Source organism: Hydra vulgaris, chromosome 01 (genome assembly GCF_038396675.1).
Source record: "Hydra vulgaris chromosome 01, alternate assembly HydraT2T_AEP".
Lineage (NCBI taxonomy): Eukaryota > Metazoa > Cnidaria > Hydrozoa > Anthoathecata > Hydridae > Hydra > Hydra vulgaris.
The window spans coordinates 20,343,937-20,369,638 of record NC_088920.1 but is presented as its reverse complement, the minus strand read 5'-3'; the positions used below and the strand labels follow the sequence as shown (position 1 = coordinate 20,369,638).

General features: G+C 26.7%; 3 protein-coding genes across 9 annotated transcripts in view; 1 reads left to right on the top strand and 2 right to left on the bottom strand.

The window, feature by feature from the left end:
• LOC136075182 (uncharacterized) overlaps nt 1-25,702 on the bottom strand; it is a 127,509-nt gene that overhangs the window by 36,373 nt on the left and 65,434 nt on the right. The window lies entirely within an intron of this gene.
• LOC136074202 (uncharacterized) lies at nt 1,176-1,946 on the bottom strand. The gene has a single exon (XM_065786506.1). The coding sequence runs from the start codon at nt 1,944-1,946 to the stop codon at nt 1,176-1,178; it is 771 nt and encodes a 256-aa protein (XP_065642578.1).
• Nucleotides 2,752-25,124, top strand: LOC136075183 (uncharacterized). Of its 7 annotated transcripts, XM_065787634.1 has the most exons (7): nt 2,899-3,030; nt 4,879-4,939; nt 5,964-6,062; nt 8,588-9,395; nt 15,755-15,853; nt 16,180-16,519; nt 25,055-25,124. In XM_065787634.1, exons 4-6 carry the CDS (start codon nt 8,864-8,866, stop codon nt 16,497-16,499), a joined length of 951 nt encoding a protein of 316 aa, XP_065643706.1. In that variant the 5' UTR covers nt 2,899-3,030; nt 4,879-4,939; nt 5,964-6,062; nt 8,588-8,863; the 3' UTR covers nt 16,500-16,519; nt 25,055-25,124. The 7 variants fall into 7 exon arrangements, with proteins under 7 accessions (XP_065643705.1, XP_065643708.1, XP_065643706.1 ...); XM_065787636.1 differs by lacking the exon at nt 8,588-9,395 and having other exon boundaries at nt 2,896-3,030; XM_065787637.1 differs by lacking the exon at nt 8,588-9,395 and having other exon boundaries at nt 2,903-3,022.

The window sequence follows — 25,702 nt, the reverse complement described above, 5'->3', positions numbered from 1 at the left end:
CTTTTACAGTAAAATATCATATAATGCAAGAGATAGTGTAATTCTTCGTATAATTCCTGAATATAGTTATAAATATATACCTTTAGTTGCAAAACTTAATACAATCATTTTTAACTTTTACAAAAGAGAATATGAACAATTAAAGTATCATGAACTCGTGCAACTTTCAAATAAAACTTTTTTAGATATAAAAATAACTGAAGATGAAATTAAATTGATTTCAGATCATACAAAAAATCAATCCCAATCAAGTTTATGGTTTAGAGCACGTGCTGGGGTTATAACAGCTAGTAAATTTAAAGCTTGTTGTCATTCAAATATAGCCATGCCTTCTAAAAATTTAATAATGCAAATATGTTATCCATCACAAAATAAATTTATTACCAAAGCAACAAAGTATGGTTGTGATAATGAAATTGTAGCTAAAAATTATTTAAAATCGCATCTATTAACAACTCACAAAAATGTTGAAATTTTTGATTGTGGATTGCTTAGAACACCCAGATGGCCATACCTCGGAGCAACTCCTGATGGTAATATGAAATGTACATGCTGTTCTCATGAATACATAGTTGAGATAAAATGTCCATTTAAATGCACAAAAAGAAATGCCTTTGAACTGGCAAATAATGATAAAGAGTTTTGTATGGAAATAAAGGATGGAAAACACTATTTAAAAAGAAATCATCAATACTATTATCAAGTTCAGCTACAAATGTTAATTTCAAATATTCCGATTTGTTATTTTATTGTGTATAATGGTGAAGCTAGTCTAATTGAAAAAATTTATGTTGATAAAGAATTCCTCACTGAAAACTTAAACAAAGCAAGAGATTTTTTTATCTTAGCGATATTGCCTGAACTCCTTGCTAAATGGTATTCTAGAAATCATAATACTTTTGTAAATATTGGGGAATTAAAACAAAGTAACAATTTTGAAACAATATGTACTTGCGGTAAAATCAAAGAGAGTATTATAATTAAATGTTTCGATTTAACTTGCGTTATAAAAATATATCATCTTAATTGTCTTGGACTCACAAGCAAACCCATTGGAAAATGGTTTTGCCCATATTGTTGCCACAAGAAAACCAGAATTAAAAAAAAAAAAGTTTTAAATGAATAAATAAACATAACACTACATTTATGTATTTTTTTATATATTAAAATAAAAGTCAATCAATAGGGACTACTCCACAACAAAGGTTACATAAAGCAGAACAAACAGTTAAAATATCATTTAGTTTACATATTCCATCATCTGTTCGACTGATTAGTTTATTAGGAAGTATTCCTTGCAAAATTGTGTATTTATTTCTTAAGAGCCCAATTAAACGTTCAACGTGTATTCGTACACGGGCAATCTCTCGAGTCCAATCAACTTCTATTTGAGATAACTGAGACTTTCCTCGTGTAAAAGCAGGAAGTTTTAATTCTGCACAATATAAACCAACGGAATCTGCAATTGTAAAACCTCTGTCTGCTAACACCTGATCTCCAATAAGTAAATTATTTAATATTCCAGAATTTTCTGTAATATAAACGTCAGATACTCTTCCACCCCAAGCTTCTGAAACAAATGATATTGAGCCTTGTGGAGTAATGCCAATTAAAACTTTAACAGTATTATGGTGCTTATATTTAGAAAAAGTTTGAGCTCTAGCTGTCAGATCTTTTGGTTTTTCAATAAAAATCTCAAAACAGTCAATAATAACAATACATTTAGGAAAAAATTCTCGAAAACAAGTTGGCATTGTTCTCCTTAATATATCTCTCTCTGGCCACTTTATTAAAAAGGATAGTCTGCGTGCCATTACAAGAAGCCATTTTTCAAAGATTCGTGATACGGTTGGTTGACTTATCCCAAATCTATACGCTATATCTTGTTCCAGCAAATTAAGACACAGTTTCATTAAAACAATACAAAATTCTTGCAACTTTGTCATAGTTGAAGCATTATTAGCTGGCACGTAGTTTTCAATTAAGTTAAAAACATGTTTAAAAACATGTATATCAGGAAGACCTGTATAAAATTGAACTTTCTTTTTGTCTTTTATTAGTTTAAAAGTAGCCTCATCAATTTGATTTTTCAATTTTTTGTTTTTCTTGACAAAGTGCAGTATTTACATTTTTTAATTTTTGAATAATATATTTAGATTTCATATTTTCCTTTTGAAGAAGTTCAATTTCTGCTTTACTGTCTTCTTTTAGTTTTTTAATTTAATTTTTAAACTTCTCGTTTTCTTCTCTTAACTCTCTTATAATTTTGATAGTTTCGGATTCTTCAACAATTTCTTCTTGAAAACAACTGTTAATACTATTTTCTTCAATAAGCACTTTTTCAGCATTCCTCTTCTTTAAACGATTTGATCTTTCTGAATATATTTTCCTTGATGAATGACATGACATGTCATTAATTTCAATAGGTATACCTTTATTGTTTCTGTTAACATTTTTAATGGAAGGAACAAAGTCAACATGATTTTTATCATCATTTTTTCTTCCTAAAAAATAAACATATATATGTTTATTATAAAAAATAAATAAATATATATATTGTTGTATATAAATATATATACCTATATATGCATGTATTTATATGTAAATTTATAAGTGCTCATGTGTTAATGTATTTAACATTTAATAAATTCATACAAAAAGACTTGACTTACCAGTAATAAAATGTTCACCGCAAATGTAAGCAAACTCCAAATTCGGCAAAATCTTTCTCTTCTTTCGGAAACCTATGAAAAGAAATTGTGCTACCTTTAATTTTTCTGTTTCCACAGTATGGTGCGCAACAGCTTTTTACCATTTTTACTTTTGTTTACATATTTTTGCCACCCATCATGGCGGATATAAAATTTTGCGGACGTTCGGCGCTCATATGAATATCATGGATTTGACGACTGAAGGTACAATAAAACCCTTTTTGCTGACTAATGGTATATAATGGTCATTAATGAAGGTGGCTGTCACACTCCCTATATACCCTCTTTGCGCCAGCCTCTCTGGCAACATGGTACAGCGGTAACTATTTCCTATTGCCTTCCTCAACGATAAAATATACTTGTAAGAATAGTAAAATAACAATACTAGCAGTATTTATTAACAATTAGTTTTTTATTAATAATTTTTTTGTTAACTATTTATTAAAAATTAGTAGTATTTAGTAACAATACTACTAGTAGTATTTGTATAAATAATCACAGTAATAACAATGATAATTGATTTTTTTATTAATATTAATATAAAAATAAATATTTAGAGTGAAGTGTCGTTAAAAAAAGAACTTAATTATTATAAGGGTAGTTAAAATGTTAAAAATATGTGGTATAAATTTAATCTGGCAAAAAATATGAGCAGCAAAAATTTGGCAAGTCAATTATCTGCTGCTGTGTTTGCAGTTATTATTCCAACTTTTTTAAATTTAGATTCAGAGGTATATATTTAGCTTAATTGAATTTTTGTTATATATTTCGATGTTTCCGTTTCAATTTAATTAACAAGCAGTTAAAAAAGATTACAAAGTTTTATTTACTGTTTAAAAAAGTTTAAATACAGTTTTAAATGGTGTTATACTTTCAAAATTGTTCCACAGTGGTGTTTGATTATGATATAATGAATAATTATTTGACAGAAGCTGTTATTGATGGGTGAGAATTTAAGTTTATAATGCCAATTGTTTATCAACATTTAAAATATTTGTTGTAAAAATAAACATGTTACTATGTAATTTATGAAGAGCAATTAAGAGTAAGTATAAACAATGGATTATTCAGTGGGTTGACTACTTTTTTTTATTCAAAACAAATAACTCAAAAAGTAGGTATTAATCTGCCACACATGAGTGATGTAAATCTGCTAATATATTTTTACCTATCTGATAAAGATTATCAATGTTTTGTCCAATAGCAATATCGTAGTAATTTTGAATTTTAATAATTTCCTTTTCAGTCAGTCTACCTTTGCCACCATGTGACTTTTTATCTTCAAGATCATTTTTGTTGGTACATTTTTTTTAAGTTTCATAGTCTAGTGCCTAAACGTTTCTTGACATGACCTACACATTCACTTTTTTTAACTGTCTGTCCTCGATAGAGATTAGCTGCAAGTATGGCTGGATACGAGGAAGAATCACCATCACCAATGTATCAAAGATATCTTAATTTTCTTGCCTCAATGTAGAACTGAAAACATTTATCAGTACCCTTTAATTAATACCTTACCCCAGTACCTTAATTGAGCAGACATGATTGTTTTTAAACATCATATCTTTTAATGAACTTTTGTGTGCATTCAATACTCACAAGATTTGCACTTCTTAGGAAGTCTGCGATTATCTATACATTTTTCATTTGTTTTGGTAATTATGGTAACAAATTTATTGAGTGATGAGTGTCCTCTCTTTTGCCAAGCTCCGTCCCCTGAAATGTCCTCATCGACTACTATCTGATTATTATAATTTTTTTTCAAACTTATTATTCTTAATTCTTTAACTGCAGCATTTATGCTAGCTTCGGCAATGTAATTGTAAGAGTTGGTAATTTCTTCACTTAAAGAGTTAAAAGGAGATTTGTTTATAGGATCAGGCATATTCATTAAACCACAGATTTTTTTAAACTAGAGTATCCTTTACCTTTTTCTTGAGAAGCTAGTTTAATTTTAAAATTAATGTCAAAACTTTTCGGACAGGCTGTAACTGGTTTGTTTATAGTTTTACTAGACTAAAACATTTGCTCCTATTGGCAAGATGCACAGGAAATAAATATATAATCTATAAATAAAACTCATCATAAAATAATATAAAATTTTTATATAAAAATAAAATTTAGTTTTTCTTTCAAAATTTGTTTATAATTCATATTTTTCTAATAGAGTGAAAATGAATGTGGTGATGTATATGAAGAGTTAGTGTTTCATCCAGTTTTAAACAAGAGTAAGTTCAAATTTTTTATAAATTTTTTAGTCAATTCTAACTAGTCAGTTTTAAAGCTTTATGCTAATGATATCATATTATACAGTTTATATTGGGATATAGGTTCAGCCATAGCTGATTTGTTGTACTAATACTTGAAGTCTAAAGTAATGAGACTTAGCTTATTACTTAAGATGCCGTACTATACTATACTATGTTTAGGTCAAGTACTCTAATAATTTACCTAACTATAAAAGATTATGATACTAAAAATTATTTTGTATTACCAAGTTGTTGTAATTAATAGAATATTCTACAAATATGATTAGTCTTTAGAGTAACTTTTTAACTTTAGAATTCCTCTATATCTTGTGGGTTTTCAGATGCCTAAATATAAAAGTTTTGCTTTTTCACATCATCATCATCCACACCATTTCACACCATCAAGTTGAAAATGAGCTTCATTGCTGATAATGATATTTGATGCAAAATCAGAATCAACTTCCAGTTGCTTATGAATCCAATCACTTAGTATTTAACTCTTGTGATGGATAGTCTGTTTTAAGAAGTATTTGTGGAACTAAGGTCCTTTTTAAAAAACCATCTTATTAAAGTTGCAGTTAAGCCGAGTTGCGGTGATTGACGTCTAAACAACTTTTTTACATAGCTGTTGACTTCATCAACACTTTCATGTGACAAAGGTTGAAAAAAGTTAGATTTTTGAAAATTTTTTTAAGAAAGGCAGGAAGAGTGTGACTACTAAACTTAAACTGTTAAAAGCCTAACCTCTAAAATTTGAGTAAAATGAACCTTAGCATCAGTCAAAACTTTTTTGCATCAATGTTTTTTAATGATCAATAGACCTTGTTCTTAAGTTTCTTGTGATAAATAGCACAAGAAATTTAAGAACAAGAAGGTGAAAACTATGAGTTAAAGTACACTTCAAAAGTAATACTTCAGTTGAAATCGACCAGAACTAGTTAAAGTTTTTATGATTTCATAATTTATATATATATATATATTTTATTTATTATTACATATTTAGATATTAAAACACCAGAAGAAATTAAAGAATATAGTTTTAATACAAATAAGGATAGTGGGATACTTGTCGATAGTTGTTATAATTTTAATGAAGAGCTAGGTAAAAATAATTTTAATAGTTTTTATAATAAATTTAATGTAAAATTGATAATGTATAAGAGAGTGTGGCACCATGAATTATATATAAAATATTTAGTTTTGTATTTATTTTCTCTACTAAAATAATCCTGGTCTGGAAAAGCTATTGTTTAAATTATTATTTTGAACTGTATCTTAAATTGTGCTAGACCTAATTTAATCTAATCTAAACGTCACTTGATCTAATCTAGTGAAAAACAAACTTAGAAAACTGTGTCTTCCAATGAGTTTTAGACATGTGATAAAACTCATTATAAAAGTTACAAAATTGATAAAATAAGTATTTTTAGTTAATTGTTTGTAACAATATTGAAATTTTTTGTTTGTTTTTTACTTGATAAACAAAAAATAACTTTAATAAGATTTTTTACCTGTAAAATATCTTAATATATTTTTGTCTTTATACAAGAAATTATATATTATATATTATATATATATATATATATATATATATATATATATATATATATATATATATATATATATATATATATATATATATATATATATATATATAATATATAATATATAAGTTCTTGTATAAAGCCAAAACTATATTCAGCTATTTTCCAGGTAAAAAATCTTATTAAAGTTATTTTTTGTTTATCAAGTAAAAAACAAACAAAAAATTTCAATATTGTTACAAACAATTAACTAAAAATACTTATTTTATCAATTTTGTAACTTTTATAATGAGTTTTATCACATGTCTAAAACTCATTGGAAGACACAGTTTTCTAAGTTTGTTTTTCACTAGATTAGATCAAGTGACTTTTTAATTAGATTAATTTCGCTGCGTAGCGAAAACGCGTAACGCATTTCTAAGTAACTCAACTCAGCAAATATATTTTGCATCGTTAGAAGTTATATTGCGTCACTAGCGTCTTTTCAAGTACCGCATTGTAATTTAAGTTATTTTATTAACGCGTTAAAAATCATACAAACATTTTTTTTTTTCTCACTATAACAAAAGTTACAAATAAAATCTTATTAAAAAAATCATTTTTATTATTTTTTTCAAATATGAACTAAATTTTATTTTGAAAATTTAATCTAACTTTTAAGTTTGGAACCTCAGTCCTTTACATAAGATCAACGCTACGTTATTTTATTTGAGATTTAAAATTATACTAACTTTGTTTATATTGTGGAAAATATTCCGAACGTGAAAACAAAAATGCGAAAAAACGTCTCGCTGATTTATCTTGTTTAATAACAATAATAAAATTTAACTCAATTGCAATGGTTTATTCTAGTAATAAAAACATTTTACTTTGATTTGAAATAAAAATTACTTCGTTTGGTTGTGTTTAAGTTGTCACTTTTTTAGTTTTTGTTACCCATAAATAATGACCTAATCATGGCCAAATGTCAACCTATTCTTGGCCATGAATAAGGTCTTAATTGTAATATAAATTTTGTTATAAAAAAACAAAGTTAGTTAAAATAAAATGTTTTAATTATAAAGTTGAGTCAAATTTTTATTATCTACATTATTTATTCTATTTTATTATTTTCATGCTAAAATTATATATATATATATATATATATATATATATATATATATATATATATATATATATATATATATATATATATATATGTATATATATATATATATATATATGTATATATATATATTATATACATATATCATATATTATATGTATATATACATATATTATATGTATATGTATATACATATATGTATATATATTATATGTATATGTATATATATATATATATATATATATATATATATATTTATATGTAAATATATATATATATATATTGATGTTTATTATTGTATCAAATTGAGATACAAATTCTCTTGTTTGTTTGAGAGTGATCAATATAATGTAAAAGTAATTTTTACAAAATAGATCAATATATATATAAAGTTTAACTAAATAAAAAAATACAACTTTATGATGGTATATATAAAGTTTAACTAAATAAAAAAATACAACTTTATGATGGTCTAAATAAAAAAATACAACTTTATGATGGTCTAAATATAAAAATACAAATATAAAATATGATTACCATCATAAAGTTGTATTTTTTTATTTAGTTAAACTTTATATATATATATATATATATATATATATATATATATATATATATATATATATATATATATATATATATATATATATATATATAATTTATATATATATATATGTATATATATATATATAATATATATATATATATATATATATATATATATATATATATATATATATATATATAGATATATATATATACATATATATATATATATATATATATATATATATATATATATATATATATATATATATATATATATATATATATATAAACATTGCATGTTAAATATAATTTATATATGTTTTGTTGTTTGTTTTTAAAATTAAGTTTTTTGAATAAATCTCATAAGAGAAAACGTTTTCTGTTTTGAAACATTTTATTCTTTTTGGTTTTATAAGTAAATTTTTTTAGGTTGAATTATGCATCCCACTCAAATAAAAAAAATGTGCAAAAATAAAAAAAGTAAAACAAAACACTGTAACTTTAACCCAAGGAAAGGAGTAAAAGTTTTAAAATGGACAAAAAGCCAAATGGACGAAGCAGTGGCTGCAGTCAAAGAAAAAAGAATGACTCAACGTACTGCATCTAAAACTTACAAGGTTCCTCATTGCACGTCCAGGTTGTTCTACAAAACTTGGAAGTGAAGATGAGCTTAAGCTTGTTGAATATGCATCTAAAAGAGCATCTATGGGTATTGGTTTTGGAAGGCGTCAGTTTATGAAATATGCTGGGGATATAGCAAGAAAGCGGGGTATTCCATTCAAGAATGGTCTGCCATCTAAAAAATGGTGGTCTCTACTTAAAAAAAGACATTTAACTCTTCGACTAAGAGTTCCTGAGGGTACAGCTGCTATTCGCCATCAGTGTATGGACAAGGAAAAGGTTTCTATTTATTTTAACGCGCTGAAGCAAGTTATGGATGAGATGGGTCTTTATTGCAAGCCCCATTGTGTGTGGAATATGGATGAAACTGGTTTGCAATTGCAGCATACACCAGACAAGGTTGTTACTAAGTCATGTTCAAGGTATATACAAAGTCGGACAAGTGGAAATTGTGAAACAATAACAATAATTGCCACAATTAGTGCCTCAGGCACTCACATACCTCCTCACATTATTGTAAAAGGTAAAACCAGAAGAGCTTTAAATGGCTTTGAAGTTCTTTCAGCTCCTGAAAGAAGTACTTGGAGTGTTTCTGATTCTGGGTGGACTAAACAAGGTATTGCATTATTTTGGTTTTCGGAATCTTTTTTAACAAATATAGGACCTGAGCGACCTCAAATATTAATTTTGGATGGTCATAGTTCTCATAATTTCATAGAATTGATTGAATCAGCTATCAAGAATAACATCATTATAGCTGAACTTCCAGCACACACATCACATTGGCTTCAACCTTGTGATCGGAGTGTATTTGGACCACTCAAACAACACTATAATGTTGCTTGCCAAGATATGATGAATATGTATCCAGGTGTTTTAGTGTCATATAGGAATTTTTGTGCTTTGTTTAGAATAGCATGGGTAAAAGCCTTATCGGAAAAGAACATTAAATCAGGGTTTAATGCCTGTGGTATATTTCCATTCAATCCAAATTCCAATGAAATTCCACCAGAGGCTTATCTGCCAAACAACCTTTATGAACCATCACAATTAACTGAGGCTAAATATGAAAAAAGTATAAGATTTGACGAAGATAAGAAGCATATTATTAATCCATTTTTGGAAAAATCTGAAAAAACTTCTGAAATTATATTACAACCACATCAAACAAACTTTGCAGTAAGTAATGTACAAATAGATTTTGCTATTGAATCCAATTGTGTAGAGAAAAAAGTGAATAGTTCTAGTCTTGTTTTACCAACTTATTCCATTGATGATCTGGAATCTGTTTTAACAGACCAACAACGCCAATGTTTTGCTTTTTGTTTTGATAAAGGATTTGACATTAAGAGTGATGAAACTTATGAGTTGGAAAAGTTTGAAAATGTTATCTCCTGATGTATTAACTGCTCTTCCAAAAAATACAATAGCACTTGACCATGTTTCAACACCGCTTGTTAATAATAAGTCTAATGATACAACATATACTCTTCTCACCAATGCATCTACATCTTATGGTTTAAATAATCTGTTAAACACTGAGGACGATGACAATGATATATTACCATACCCAAAAAAGATTTTGCCAACTACTAAAAAATTTTCAAAAAATGGCCTGCAACCAACATATTTCATATTGACATCTAAGGAAGCCTGCGATGCTAAGATTCTGGAGATAGAAACTAAAAGATATATATATATATATATTATATATATATATATATATATATATATATATTATATATATATATATATATATATATATATATATATATATTATATATATATATAAAGTTCGTATTTGAAATTGTCGAGGTTCTTATGTTCTCTATTTTAAAGACTCTTTGTTCGGTTGACGCTGAGTGACTGAGAAGTTAACTTTATTATTTAGATAAATTTAAAATTACCAAATGCACGTTTGCTTATTTTTTCTACTATTAAAATCTTAAAAATATATATATTGTAGTATAAAGTTTCGTTTTAAGTAACACAAATAATTTTGATAGTATTTCATAAAACGATTGTCATGATTTTATTAAATATTAGTTCAGCATCTGCCGGCAAGAGGCATTAACATTATTATCAACTAAATAACATTAATAGTTTATAAAATGATTTTAAACAAAAATGAATGAAAGATATAAAATGATACAAATGAGATATAAAATGCAATCATTTTTCATATAAAGTGCATTTTTCTTTTTCAATGTCGGTAACGACTGAAGTTCTTATTTAACCATTATATAAAATTAATGTAACTAAGAACATTTTCTCCTTTTTTTTCATTCATTTTTCTCGTAACCTTTTCCGGCAATATCTGAAGTCATAGCAATGAATGAGTTATTTTTAAATAAATTTCAAATTAACAATTGCGAATTTGAACATTTTTTATATTACTAAATTATAAGAGAATCGTCAAACATCAGCACTTCAAAATGGAGGCGACTAAAAAGAGACAAACAACACTTTCATTTTTAACACAAGCAGGATCGGAATTAAAACCACCTGTTGAAAAGAAGAAAAAACTCAATAGTTGAAAATTACAGCTAACAACAGCTCAAAAATGGGTAAACCTACTCTTGCAAAATATAATGCAAATGAATGGCTAGAGATATTATATAATTAAAAAAGAAGCTATATTTATTATCAGTTTCGATCCTACTCCAATAGGAAAGACCGAGATATGCGTTGAGTGTTCTTTTCTTTCTATTTCTTATCTTGAATACGGAACATCTGAAGGAGTTTTTAATAAAATTAGTCAATCCCTTGAATCAGAAGGTATCGAAAATTTTAAAACTAAATTAGTTGGTTTTGGTGCTGATCGCGCAGCTATAAATAGAGGAAGTAGAACAAGTGTAAATGTATTACTTCAGAAAGAAATTCCATGGGTAACTTTTGGTTAGTGTGTTGCACATCGCCTTGAGTTAGCGGTAAAAGATAAATTTGCACAAATAAAAGCGTTTAATGATGTCAATAACATCATTTTGAAAATGTATAACATTTATAAAAATCCCTAAAAAAGTTACGACAGTTAGGAAAGCCTATTGCTATCCTTGAAGAGGGTAATTCAATTGACATTGCAGGTATTCGCCCCAAAAAAGCATCAGGTATATTGGATTTTTTTTTTCAATTTTAACTATAAAAAATACTTTATAAAACAATATACTTTATTAGATGCTGGTTTTTTATACAACAAAAGTTCTTTATAAAACAGTATTTTGAGCAATAAAAACTTTTTATAAAATAAAATACTTGTGCAATAATAATTAGGAACACGATGGATTGCACATAAAATTCAAGCACTTGAGATGATCTTAGACAAATATGGAGTATATATGAAACATCTCGAAAACATGACTGCAGATTTCAGTTTTACTCAAGCAGAAAGAGCAAAGTTTAAAGAGTATCATCAGAAGTAGAATCATGGACGAATACCTCTTTATATAGCATTATTCATAGAAGTTTTATCGCCAGCAAACTTGTTATCTTTATCTTTTCAATTCCGTAGCATCATCTAGATTTATTAAACAAACTAAAAAACAATTAAGTCGCTTGAAGAAAAAAGAATTTGCGGATTTACCAACAGTCAAACGTTTCCTTGCAAAAGTAAAAAACAACACTGGAAAGTATTCATTCCAGGATGTTGAGCTTCATGACTTTACAAACGCACTAACTTTAGTTAAGAATTCGAAATGAATGATTGTAGCGTTAATTGCCGAATCCATAGAAGAGCGTTTGGGAACACAAAATACGGTTCCTGATATGTATGGAATGTTTATCCTAAACACTGGTGGCTAATTTCAAAATAACACCAATAATTCATTTGCTGATGATAACATCGAAAAATTGTATGACTTTTATAATATGCCGTTACGTTATGCTGGCTTCACTGGGAGTGTAAATAATATGTTTGATGCTTGGCATAACTTAGTTGATTACACTGTCAAATATTTGGCACCAGATAAAACTGAGTACCGTAAAGTATGGTACCAAATTTTTTCGAGTTCTATGAAAAAAGTTTGGAGTCCAGTTCTACTTCTTGTTTAACTGCTGCTCGTATTGCCTATTTCGAATGGAAAGGTTGAGCGTCTTTTTTCTCTTATTAATATAATTAAAATTGACACAAGAAATCGCTTAACTGAAAAACGGCTCAATAATTTAATTCGGGTGTGCACTGATGAAACAAATAGTGAAGAATTTGATGTGAATCCTGCCATTGAATTATGGGCCGAAGATACGTTGCGAAGGCCTACACAAGAAAGTCGAAAAATTTATTCAAAAAAAGAAAAGAAAAAAACAACTATAAAAACATTAATTGATTTAGAATCGTCATCAGACGAGTCTTTAGATTTAAAATCGTCTTTCGATGAAACTTTGGTTAATAAATACAGATGAAACGTATCTTTAAAAAAACATTTTTAAGTTATATAAAACTTTGTTTTTTGTAACTTAGGCATTTATTATAGTAGTATTACATAAAACGATACTTGATTAAGTATTCAGTTTAAATTTTTTTGATATAACATAAAAATGTGTATTTTTTATTATTTAAAAAAATAGAATACAATTAAAAAAGGAATACGAGTTCGTTCATTTTAAAGTATCAAGTTATTGTTTTATTTACAAAGTTTCGTCATGCAAAATAATTGCTACGATAAAAATTTAAAACAAAAAAAAAAATTAAAATTTTGACCGCCCAAAAAAAACAACTGACCGTCAATTTTATGTATTAGCCGGTCAGTTAGACCGCTCGCCTTTGATTTCTTATTTTCCACGCTGTATATATATATATATATATATATATATATATATATATATATATATATATATATATATATATATATATATATATATATATATATATATATATAAAATTTTAATTTAACTAAATTTTTAGTTTGGTAAAATTAGCATTTTGATTAAAATACTAATTTTTTATAAAACTTTTTTATATTAGACTAATTATTTCATAATTATTTCAATTATAATACATTATTTCCAGTTTAGGATGTTGAATGCTGGATCTTCCTGGGGGATGAAACCTTGTTTTTTGACAAATGGGTGAATTTTTACAACAATCACAATCAGGCCAAGTATGTGACTTTTAGAGTCTTTACAAACAATAGGAAAATAGCAATTAGCGCTAAAGTTTGGCATGGTCTTCTTCATTAGCCCTCTTTTTATGGTGTATTAGGTAATATCTTTAAGATTATTGAATCCTTTCTTACCAATCACAGTATAAAAGTAATCCTCAATGGGCTTCACTCTTCTTCATTCCCTTTAACTTCAGGGGTTTCTCAAGGTTCTGTCATTGGTCTTATACTTTTTTTAATTTACATTAACAATCTCCTAGAAATTCTTATATCACAAGTGGCACTTTTTGCTGAGGATACTACTGTTTACTCTTGTCTCCATAAGTAGTCAGCACTCTCTAGTTGATGGGAAGGGGCATTTGACCTTGAAAAAGATCTCACTTCTGCTACATCTCTCTTCCGTACTTGTATGGAATACTTTTGTCATATCTGAAGTAGATCTTTTAATGATGCCCTTTCTCATTTAGATAAAGTGCAAAAGCGCATTGTAAACATAGTTGGACCTGGTTTTGCAGCCAACTTTCAACCTTAGTCACATCATTGTAATATTGCTTCTCTTTCTCTTTTCTATAAATGTTATAATGGGCACTGCTCTGAAGAGCTAGGCTTATTTGTGATATCTACTAAACTTCATTCTCATGTTACTCATCACTCTGTTAAGTCTCATCCTATTACTGTGATTGTTCCTTAGAGCTCCAAAACTTCTTTTTTGTCTAGTCTTTTTTTTCAAACCTCAGCTATTAGCAATTCGCTCCCTTCTTCTTGTTTTCCTGTTTCATTCAGTTTGTTATCTTTTAAGTTGTCTCTTATCGTTTTTTTATTTGTGATCTTTTAAGTTGTCTCTTAATCGCTTTCTGGATTCTTAAACTTCATCTTTCCTCTTCTTGTAACTTTCAACTCTAATAGTGATTACTTACAGCCTTAAGGGTGGATATGTTAAAAAAAAATTTAAATAACTAAGTTTGCATCTAGATTTGATCAAGTGACTATATAAAAAGCGAACAACAAGGTTTAACAAAATGTTTTACAGACTAGGGTTGCTTCTATTGACTATGTATATTTTATAAAAAAAAAATTTGAAAACTCTCAAAAACTAAACCAAAAAAAATTAGACCATTCAAGGTTTTTCTACCTATTTATGACTACCATCAATTAAATTTGGTGTTTTATCCTAAATCACTGTTATGAAGCTCTCACCCAGCTTAACGCTTGTGTAAGTTGATATGGGTTAAAAAGGCCTGCACAAAACATAATTTTTTTTTGGAAAGTTATTTGAAAAACCAAAAATTATACCAGCTTAAACTAAAACCTTTACTTCAGTGAAATTTTGGTATTTGGTAAAACAGCATCAAAGTATTTTAGTATAATCAAAAATGAGATATTTTTACTGTTTAATTTATGCTTGTAATAAATACACAATGCAACACTTTTAATGTGCACACAGAACTTCTATTGAATATATTATATAAATATATTTAATTTATTTAATATAAATATATTTAATGCATTTGTTGGACCCTCCCCTATACGCATGATTATGCAAGTTACTCATCTTGGGACACCCCTCCCCCTGGATACTTTTGTAATATATGGGTGTCCCCTTAATTAAAAAAAAGTTGTATTAATTTTAATTGACATTATTATTGCTTGCTTAATGTTTAAAGTTTTGGAAATTTGATTTAATCAGATGGTTCTTTTTAAGAATGTTTTAAAATGGTGTAAGGGGTTACATGCAATGACTAATAATGAAGACCTTAAACCCCCAAAAATATATTTTATGGATAATTCATTAATTCCTATATTAATTTATTATATTGTATATAGATATGTTATATATAAACTCATTTTGTGAATATGAAAAAACATATAAATATATATTTAGACAGGAAGATACAAAATGAACATCATAAAAGTAACTTTAATTCAAATAAAGATAATGGAATATTGATCAATGATTGTTATAAATTCGATGAAGAAAATGGTAGTTATAATTTGATGTTTTAAATTACTTTAAAAAAAAAGAAAAGTAAAGATTTCATATTTTTTATTTTATCTTAATTTTGTTTCACAATTTAAATAACATAACTAAGTATACCACTCAAGTAGCCAATCAAAAGGAATTAAAAGTAGCTGATACTTTAAGTCAAATTATTAGTTGCTAGCCCATCCATTTGACTTTTTGGTTAGTCTACATTGGCTAAGGATTTTGTTTAAGGAAGACTATCTTTTATTTGTCTTGTTTAAGAAAGAGAGTCTTTTTAAAAGCAAGTACATAAAAAAGTCTTTTTTTTCCCTTTTCTTTTTTAGAAGCTCTTTCCACTCAAACTTCAAAGAATTTCGATTCTTCTATATACAGAGATGTTTCTTCTATATATGGTGATTTAAAGTTTAAAGACTGTTTGAAAAATTCAGACATTTCAACAGAATCAGAGCTTGATAATATAATTGAACAACTTCCGAATTCATTAAAAAAGAATGAAAGCTCATTTGATGATTCTGATAATCTTTATGAATCTAACAGTAGCGCTTCATCTCTTTTCAAAAAACTTGAATCTAGGATGGTTCAGTTAATAAAAAAAGACAAGAACAAGTTGGAATTTTTAAGTGTGCAGAAAATTTTTTTATGATGGAATCCGATTTTTTACCAGTAAGATTTTTTCATTTACAAAATATAATTTTATGCTTTCCAGAGTGAATAATGTAGAGATGGTAAATATTTTTTTTTTGTGGTTAAAACTCATAAAAGTGTTTTTGATGTTATATCGCAAGTTATATTGCATGAGAACAACAACAGAGTAAATACAGTAATTTGTTTGCGATTATTGAACAGTAGCTTTTTTTGTTAACATTTAGAAATAAATTAAAATTTTAGTGGTCGGGGTTGTTGGCAAATAGTCATCTTTTAAAGGGGATGGGGCCATAGATTTTGTTATACTTTGCGACATGGAAGGGGGTGCTTGTTAAATTTGTGATGTCACAGTTGATTTTGATCTTTTATAATTTAGCGCTCTAAAATTATTTTTAATTTAAATTTATAAATGTATTTTAAAATGTAAATATTTTTAAAAGTTATTGTTAATTAAATTTATGCATCTATTACCAGTCCAGTAGCATTCTTAAAGGCATTTTTAAAATTAAAATAAAAAGTTTTTTGAAAAGTAAAGAAGATAATGAAAAAGTAATAATAAACAGATAATATCTTATGAAAGACAACAATATTAAGCAACAATTTTCTTTAGATTAAGATATTAGTTGTTGTAGTTATAGACATTAATTTTTATAATATTGTGTTATTCTATTTTATTTTATTCATATTCTATTTGGACAATCATTATTTTATTACTCATGACAATGACTAAATTAGATTGTACAAGATTTTAAATCTTTTTCTAGTTAATTCTAATTCAAGAACTGCTTTAAATAAGACTGTATATATATATATATATATATATATATATATATATATATATATATATATATATATATATATATATATATATATATATATATATATATATATATATGTATATATATATATATATGTATATATATATATATATATATATATATATATATTTATATATATATATATATATATATATATATATATATATATAATTCTTTCTTTTTTTTACAATAAATAAAAGTTACTGTTATAAACTTAAATAACTTTTTTATTATTTATACTGTTGTTAAAGATTAACTGCCAAACAAAAAAACTCGAATTATGTTTATAACTTGATTTGAATTATAAAAATGAAGTTAAAAACAAAGAAGTTGTTAAAAGTTATTAAAAACATTTTTGTATTGAAGTCAAATATTAACTACAAAAACCGTTTAATTGGTTTAGATTTTTTTTAAAGTTTTTTTTAAAGAAATAATCAATGAGCTAGAGCTTACCTTCACAGCAAACAAAATGGCATTAAAAATGATAAAGTTTTCTGTAATATATTATTATGTAATTCGTATGGAAAGTTTAATTACCCCTAAACTCATTTTATATGGTTTATTTAAGATATGAATACTACTTGACTTTGTATTTGAAGATCCCTTTAAAAATGACACTTTAACAGGGTAGACAAAGCTCCTTTGTTATCATTTGAAGTCCTTTTTATCAAAAACCTTCTTTAAAATCCTCTATCATCTTCTAAAATTTTGAAAATTGTTATCAAGTCTCCTCTTAAACTCCTTTTTTTGTATGTTTTTGTTTCTTGATGAAAGTAAAATGCTAAAAATATCTAGTTCTGGTCTTCAAAACAGGTTAAAGCCTAAAAGGGCATCGGGTTGTAAAAAAATTTAGCAAATCAATGTCATTTAAGATAAAAAATTGACCCTAGTCAGGGTTGTACACTAGGACTTTTGGTGGCTCACCAGAAGGGTTACTGAAAGTAACCAGTTCATTAATGTTGAGTCGTTGTTATTATTAAAATTTTTGCATTCAGCGGAGTTCTTGCATATTCTAGTCATTTTTTCTTAAAGGGCTAAGTGTAGACTACGAAAAATTTGCGTAAATAAAACGAATATTGTAAACTATTGATAACGTTTACCTTTTTACTTTCAGATAAAACACATGCTGATATATACACCATAAGTTTTTTCAATTCAATTAAACGCTTATTTATAAAAAAAACAAACTCATTTTTTTGCAACAACAACGGATTGACAAATTTAATTCCTTTGCTTCTAATGCATTGTAATTATTAAGATCTTATTTGCTACAGGAGCCTGAAAACTATTGATCATTTGAAAGTATTTGAAAGTACTGTGTTGTCATTGAATTTAATATTTAATTTTATTCCGCGTTATAAATCTTTTAAATTAATATAAGAATAATAAGTTATCGATAGAATCTGAGTTCGGTATTTGAAAAAGATTATATTTCCTCATAATTTATCTCTTAAAACTATCTTATATTAAACATAATCTTATATTTATCACAATTTATTTATTTTAATTTTTACGTATTTAATGTAACATTTTTGATAAAGATTATAAATAATTTTTAAATAATTTTATCAGTTACCAAGTAAATATTTGTAAATGTAACTTATGTTTGTAAATGTGTTACATTAAAAGAACTTTACACGGTATTGAATTTATTTTTAAATTGAAAATACACGGTATTGAAACGAAAATTTTTAAATATATTTGGGAAAAGAGTTCTCTTAAACAAAAACACTTCTACCTTTTTATAAGAAAAAAAAAATTTTAATATGTTTTTGCATATTATAATTTATGATAATCTATGATGGAGAGAGTTATGTTTTATGTAATGAATTAGTTAGCAGAAAATAAGAAAAAAATTGCAAAACTATTTTATATTCTTTTAAACTAAATTTAACATTTCAACATTGTTCTATTTTACCTTCCTTTGAAAGTAAATTAAAATTTTTCAAATCATGTTTAGAGTCTTTGAATAAAAAAATTTTTATAAATTAATTTGCTTCTTTAAAAGATTCACAGAAACAGTTAAATGCTTTTTTTATGACCTAATATTTTCTGAATAAACGTCACATAAACGATATTAAAAGATAATTTAAAAATTTCATAATAAAAAAGTTTTCTCTTAACATAAAACTATTGAATGTACGTAAAAAGCGAGCTGTGTAACGCTTCTTAACTAGGCCTGTCTTCTTAACTAGGCCTGTCTAAAAAATATTTTTTTCCGCAAATTTAGTTCTATTTGTTCTTATTTCTAAATCCTTGAGTAAAATTTTTAAAAAAATGAATAATAAATTGGTATTTTTGTTTAAATGATAAAACTTTTTTCGTTTTTATTTAGAAAGTATATTTTTAAATATGTTTAAACGCTTGTACAATTTTCTTATGTTCTAATTAATTATCATTAATTATTATTAATCAATAATTAGAACATGAAAAATGCAGAAAACAAACTTGGGTACTATAATTTTCAAAATATAGTTTTATTATAATTTTTATAATTATTTTAATATTAGATACTATTAATTTTTATAGAATTCTTTTTAGGTTTATATAGATTATTATAGATTTAATTTATAATAAAACTAAAATGTTTTATTATAAAGATATGTTTTATCATAATCTGATAAATATTCTGATATATACACTCGTATATATAATCTGACATATATCCTAATATATACACTTGCATATATAATCTGATATATATCCTGATATATACACTCGCATAAGATTGTTTAAAGTGTTCCTCTTTTTATTTTGTATAAACTTAAAGTGTTTAAAGTTATGTTTTATATACTTAAAGCGTGATAGTTATTTGCTTTTTACTTTTTTGATAGCTTCTTGCAACATCGTAACATGAATTCTAGGCATTTTTGTTGTACTTAAAAGTTTGTATATTATAAAATTATATTACAGTTAATTTCCATCATGTAAAATTCTGGTAAACTTGAATTTTTGTTATCTTGAACTATATCATTTGGTCCCTTAATAAAATATGTATTATAGTATAATATATATATATATATATATATATATATATATATATATATATATATATATATATATATATATATATATATATATATATATATATATATATATATATATATATATATATATTTAGTTTATTTAGAGATTATATTCTCTAACTTTTAATTAAGTATAAAGTATATAAACTTGATAATGCAGTAAATGTTTGTTTATCGTTGCCGAATTGCTAAATACTATCTTATATCTTATTTTTATTGTAAAATAGCTTCGTCTCAATTGGTTACTTTGTCACGAAAAAAAAAAATGTATCAATACGCAACGTTACGTCTCAAATGTTTTTTTTTTTTAACTTTATAAAGTGTAACCAATTGAGACTTAACGTAACGTAACCAAATCTAGATTTGAGACGTAACTAAAATATGTCTCAAACAGATTTTTTTATCGTTATGTTACATCATAGTTTGTTACACTTTAAAAAAAAAAAAGGCGTAATGTAACGAAAATTTTTTTATATTTGTGACGTATTTTAATTGCGTTAACCTAATTAAAATACGTCAATTAAATACATTTAAGAATTAAAATGTTTTAATTCTTAAAGGTTTTACGTTACGTTACTTCCGATTGGTTATACTTTTAAAGGTAATAAGTTTCCCGGAGCGTTTATTCGCACGAAACAAAAACTAATCGAAGAAGGAGAAAAACCTTCAAAATTTTTGTATAATTTGGAAAAAGTTCAACAGCGGAACAAGTCAATTACCGAAATTCGCAAGAATGACGGCACATTGACGAGTGAACCTGGTGAAATACTAAACTCCCTGATTTCATATTACAAAAACATTTACACTAAAACTAGTTTATGCAAAGACAGCCAAAATTATGTCTTGTCACACATCACTAAACGTTTAAGTGATGATGAAAATCAATTTTTAAACACCCGCCTATCCGTCGCCGAACTAAAAGAAGCCCTTTTTAAATTTGAAAACGGAAAATCTCCGGGCTATGACGGACTTCCAGCTGAATTTTATAAAACCTTTTGGCACATTTTAGAAAAAGATTTTGAAGAACTTGCCTACGAAATACTTTTCGTAGAAAAAAACACCAGCCACTCTATGAAAAAATCTATTATTTCACTGATCCCCAAACAAGGAGATCTTACCGAATGCAAAAATTGGAGGCCCATATCCCTAATCGGCGCTGATTACAAAATAATCACGAAAGCGCTGGGCCTAAGACTTGCAAAAGTAATGGGGAAAATTATAGAACCAAATCAAACTTGCGGAATCCCAGGTAGAACAATATTCTCAAATTTACATTTAGTCCGTGATCTCATAGATTACGCGGAATTTAAAAATCTACCTAGTTTCATTTTGTCAATAGATCAAGAAAAGGCGTTTGATAAGGTCGATCGTGCGTTTCTGCTTCAGATTCTCCAAAAATTCAATCTCGGAGAAAATTTTGTGTCTTTTGTTCACACTTTATATTCAGAAGTTTCGGCATCTGTTCTGAATTGCGGTTTCCTGTCAGCCTCCTTTCCTACAGAAAGAGGAGTTAGACAGGGTGACCCCCTCTCTCTCTTGCTGTACGTTTTTGTAGCCAAAGCTCTCGCTTTGGTGATCAGAGCGGACAGCAGAATCGAGGGTTTCCCGTTACCAGGTACACCTAAACCCCTCAAAATACAGCAGTACGCAGATGATTCGAACTTTTTTGCCAGGGACGTAAAATCAGTCCGCTTTTTTTTCGAAAAAATAAAACTGTTTGAAAAAGCAAGTGGTTCAGTGATCAACGCCTCAAAAACCAAGGGTCTCGCCCTTGGGGGTTTTGATCCTAAAATGTACCCAGAATTGGACGACATAGAGTGGAACAACAACACCGGTTTCAAAATATTAGGTGTTACTTTTTACACCAGACTGAGCGATACTACCAATTTCAACTGGTTAGTAACTCTAAACAAAATAGAGAAAAAACTCAAGTTTCTGGGACTACGTACTTTGTCACTTAGGGGAAAGACTACGTTGACAAATACGTTAGCAATGTCAAAAGTGTGGTTTCTGGCAAACGTGCTACCCGTTCCCGAATGGGTAATAGAATGTCTGCACAAAGCCATTTTCGAAAACCTGTGGCAAAAGACCAATTACAATCCGGTCAAGAGAGAGACACTTTTCTTACCCGCCAAAAGCGGGGGTCTCGGAATTTTATCACCGAAGGGGCAAAGTCTTGCACTTCGCCTCAAAACACTCTTTCAACTGAAAGAATGCGAAGAGGACAAAGCTCATGATTATTACTACTTTTCAAAGTATTGGTTGGCGAGTTCACTTATAAAATTTGCAAACCAAAACCAAAGCTGGAAATTTTTAAAGCAGAACAATTTTCCAAAACACTGGGACAACAAAACGTCTCAGTACTACAAAACAACAATAGAAATATTAGGCAAAAACGGGTCCCTATTTAACATCCCCCTAAAAACAACAAAAAATTTTTACTTAGAAGTGGCAAAAAACAAAAAGACAGTTGTGCCAGCAGAACTTTTCTGGAACGGTTCAACAAAAACAACAATGCCGTGGACCCAAATTTGGAAAAAAAACTTCACCTCCCACGCATGCGGACCAACTCAAAACATCCTCTTTCGTTTTTTACACAACAGTTTACCTTCTGCGGCCTTGCTAGCCAAAAGCACAAGGCAGCAGATCGTCAAAAATAACAAATGCAAAACCTGTGGTAAAATCGAGGACAACATGCATATCTTTGCCTACTGTCCTCCTTCTGTTGAAATTTGGGAGTATTTTAAACATGTATATAACTCCTTGACATCCCGAAACAACTTTTCTCCGATAAATTCGATCTTCTCAATTGAAACAGCGAATTTATCGGAGAAAAACCCCACTTCGCAGCTGCTGTTGACACTCACTCAAACCATAATGAGTGCAATATGGAACAGTAGATGCCACCACATGTTTAGTAACAAAAAAATTGACCCAATGGCAGTGATCAGGGTAATAATCAGGAACATCAGGAATATTATTACCTTAAAATATAATTATCATGTCCGTAGAAACACTACGGATATTTTCTGTGAGTATTTTTGTATTAAAAATGTTTTCTGTCAAGTAGGGAATGGAAGTCTGAAACTAAACATATGAGCTGAATTAAAACAACGGCTCGTTGTATGTTTAGTAAAGATTTCCTTCCCTCTTGCAATTTTTTTATGTTATACAACAAACTTATTATTATATAAAACAAGCAAATCACTGCCAGCCTTTATTTTATAAAATATTATTTTAACACCAAAATTTTTTTTATATCAAATTTTCGTAACGTAATGTTTATGTAAAAGTCCTGTAACTCCTTTTTAATTTTTTTGCATATAAATCACTCTTTTTACCTTATGAACCTTTCCTTAACCTATTTTAAAATTTCTTCTTTTTTTAACTTAATCTAAACTCTTGATATCTTTCCGCACAACGGCAAAAAAATTTAAAACAAAAAAAATACAAAAAAATATAAAACCAATAAACACAAATAAAAATATAAAATCAAAAAAACAAAAAAAAAAAAAAAAAAAAAAAATTAAAAAAAAATACAAAAATTATGTAATAAAAAGTATAAAACAGAAAATGTATATATTTAAAAAAAGTGTAAAGCCATACATTGTAAAAACATAAAACCGTAGATAATGTTATAAAAAATTTGTAAATATTTATTATTTTATAAAAAAAAAAAAAAAAAAAAAAAAAAAAAAAAATAAGTACCTTAGATTGCTTAACGGTACCATAAGTTATTTTAACTTTTAAAGGTACTTTTTTTTTTTTGTTTATTGTTATGTTACTTTTAAAGCTTCAATAGTTGTATTTACCTTTAAAAAGTATTTTTTTTAAAAAACCAGAAGTGTTGGTTAATTTTTTAAAATACTTTTTTAATTACAATAGTTTTGACAAGCGTGTTAATGCATTTTCAAAAATCAAATACATAAATAATCAAATACTTAAATAATATTGTAAATCAAACAATTTTTTAAATACTGTAACTCTTGATCATGAGTTACGGTATTTAACAATGGATTTGTCAAGATATTTGTTACTAAAAAATGTTTTTTTTAAAACTGCTAATTATAATCTTTTATTTTAATTGTAAAATAGATACGTCTTAATCTAAATTTTGTTACATTACATTACGTTTTTTTCAATAATACAAGCATAACACTTCATGAGTTTTTATAAACCCACAAGCAAAAATGTATATAAAATTTCAACCTTTCTTTTGTTGTTAGTTCTAATATTATGTACATTAATTAGTTTGAGGCAATTATGTGTATACTAACACTTTCTGTGCAATATATGTCTATGCTCTCTGACATGACTTCACTTTTTTCTTTATATTTATATAGCTCTCTATATATAGTAGTGTACTCTCAGTATATATATTTATGTACGTATGAAAAAAAAACTATGAAGATAGATACTATAGATTACAATGTTACATATCATTAGGTCAAAATGTTATGTGTTGTTATGTAACACTTTTCATGTAGCATTATGTTATATCTCTGTTTCGTAAAAATAACAGACATTTTGCACGTAACGTTACATTACAGTGTTACGTATTGTTACGTAAAATGTTACACCTTAGTTACGTAAAATTAATGGACATTTTGCACGTAACTTAACAAATTCCGTTTATGTTACAATACGTAACGTAACTTTAAAATGTTATAGGGGTTTTTACTATATTTGTATTTGCAATTGTTTTATAGACAATTCCACAAGTAAGAAAAGTTAACCTGACTGTTATGGCTTTCTACGGAAATAAAAGGTTAGATTTTTTTCTTCTCAAAGTTATGTATTAATAGAATGTTTTAATAAGTAAAATCTCTACACTTGCAGTAATTAGTTAAAACAATAATGTTTTTTTAAAATAAATTATTCTGGTGCAGTTATCCTGCTTTTGGAAGATACTCTTTTACAGTTACCTTACCTTTAGAAGTTACCCTTAAAGTTAAAATTTATTTTACATGGTGCTTAATAGTTTGAATTTAGAAACTCTTTAAAAAAAGTTGCTTTAAATTCTTTTTTCTTAAAAGTTATATAAATTGATATGATCTCATATTAAAATTTTTTTCTAATTTTAAAAGTTTGAAATTAAAATAATGAGCAGTAAAAGTAAATTATATAAATTATTTTGTGTTACAAAAAAATAATTAGAGTTTTAACAAAAGTAACCTAAAGAAACTTGGATATTAGCAATTAATTAGTAACACATACACAAATCACACCCCAATCGAAGTAGGTTCAAACCAAAAAAAATATGCCAGGATCATGTTTGTACTTTTTTGAATCCGTACTGACCTCTACTTTTAGGAAATAACACCAAGGAAAAAAAAACTCAAGGTCCAATAATAACT

Coding starts and splice junctions, on each gene's coding strand:
- LOC136074202 (XM_065786506.1), bottom strand. CDS start 1,946: ATGACAAAGTTGCAAGAATTTTGTATTGTTTTAATGAAACTGTGTCTT.
- LOC136075183 (XM_065787633.1), top strand. CDS start 8,864: ATGGGTATTGGTTTTGGAAGGCGTCAGTTTATGAAATATGCTGGGGAT.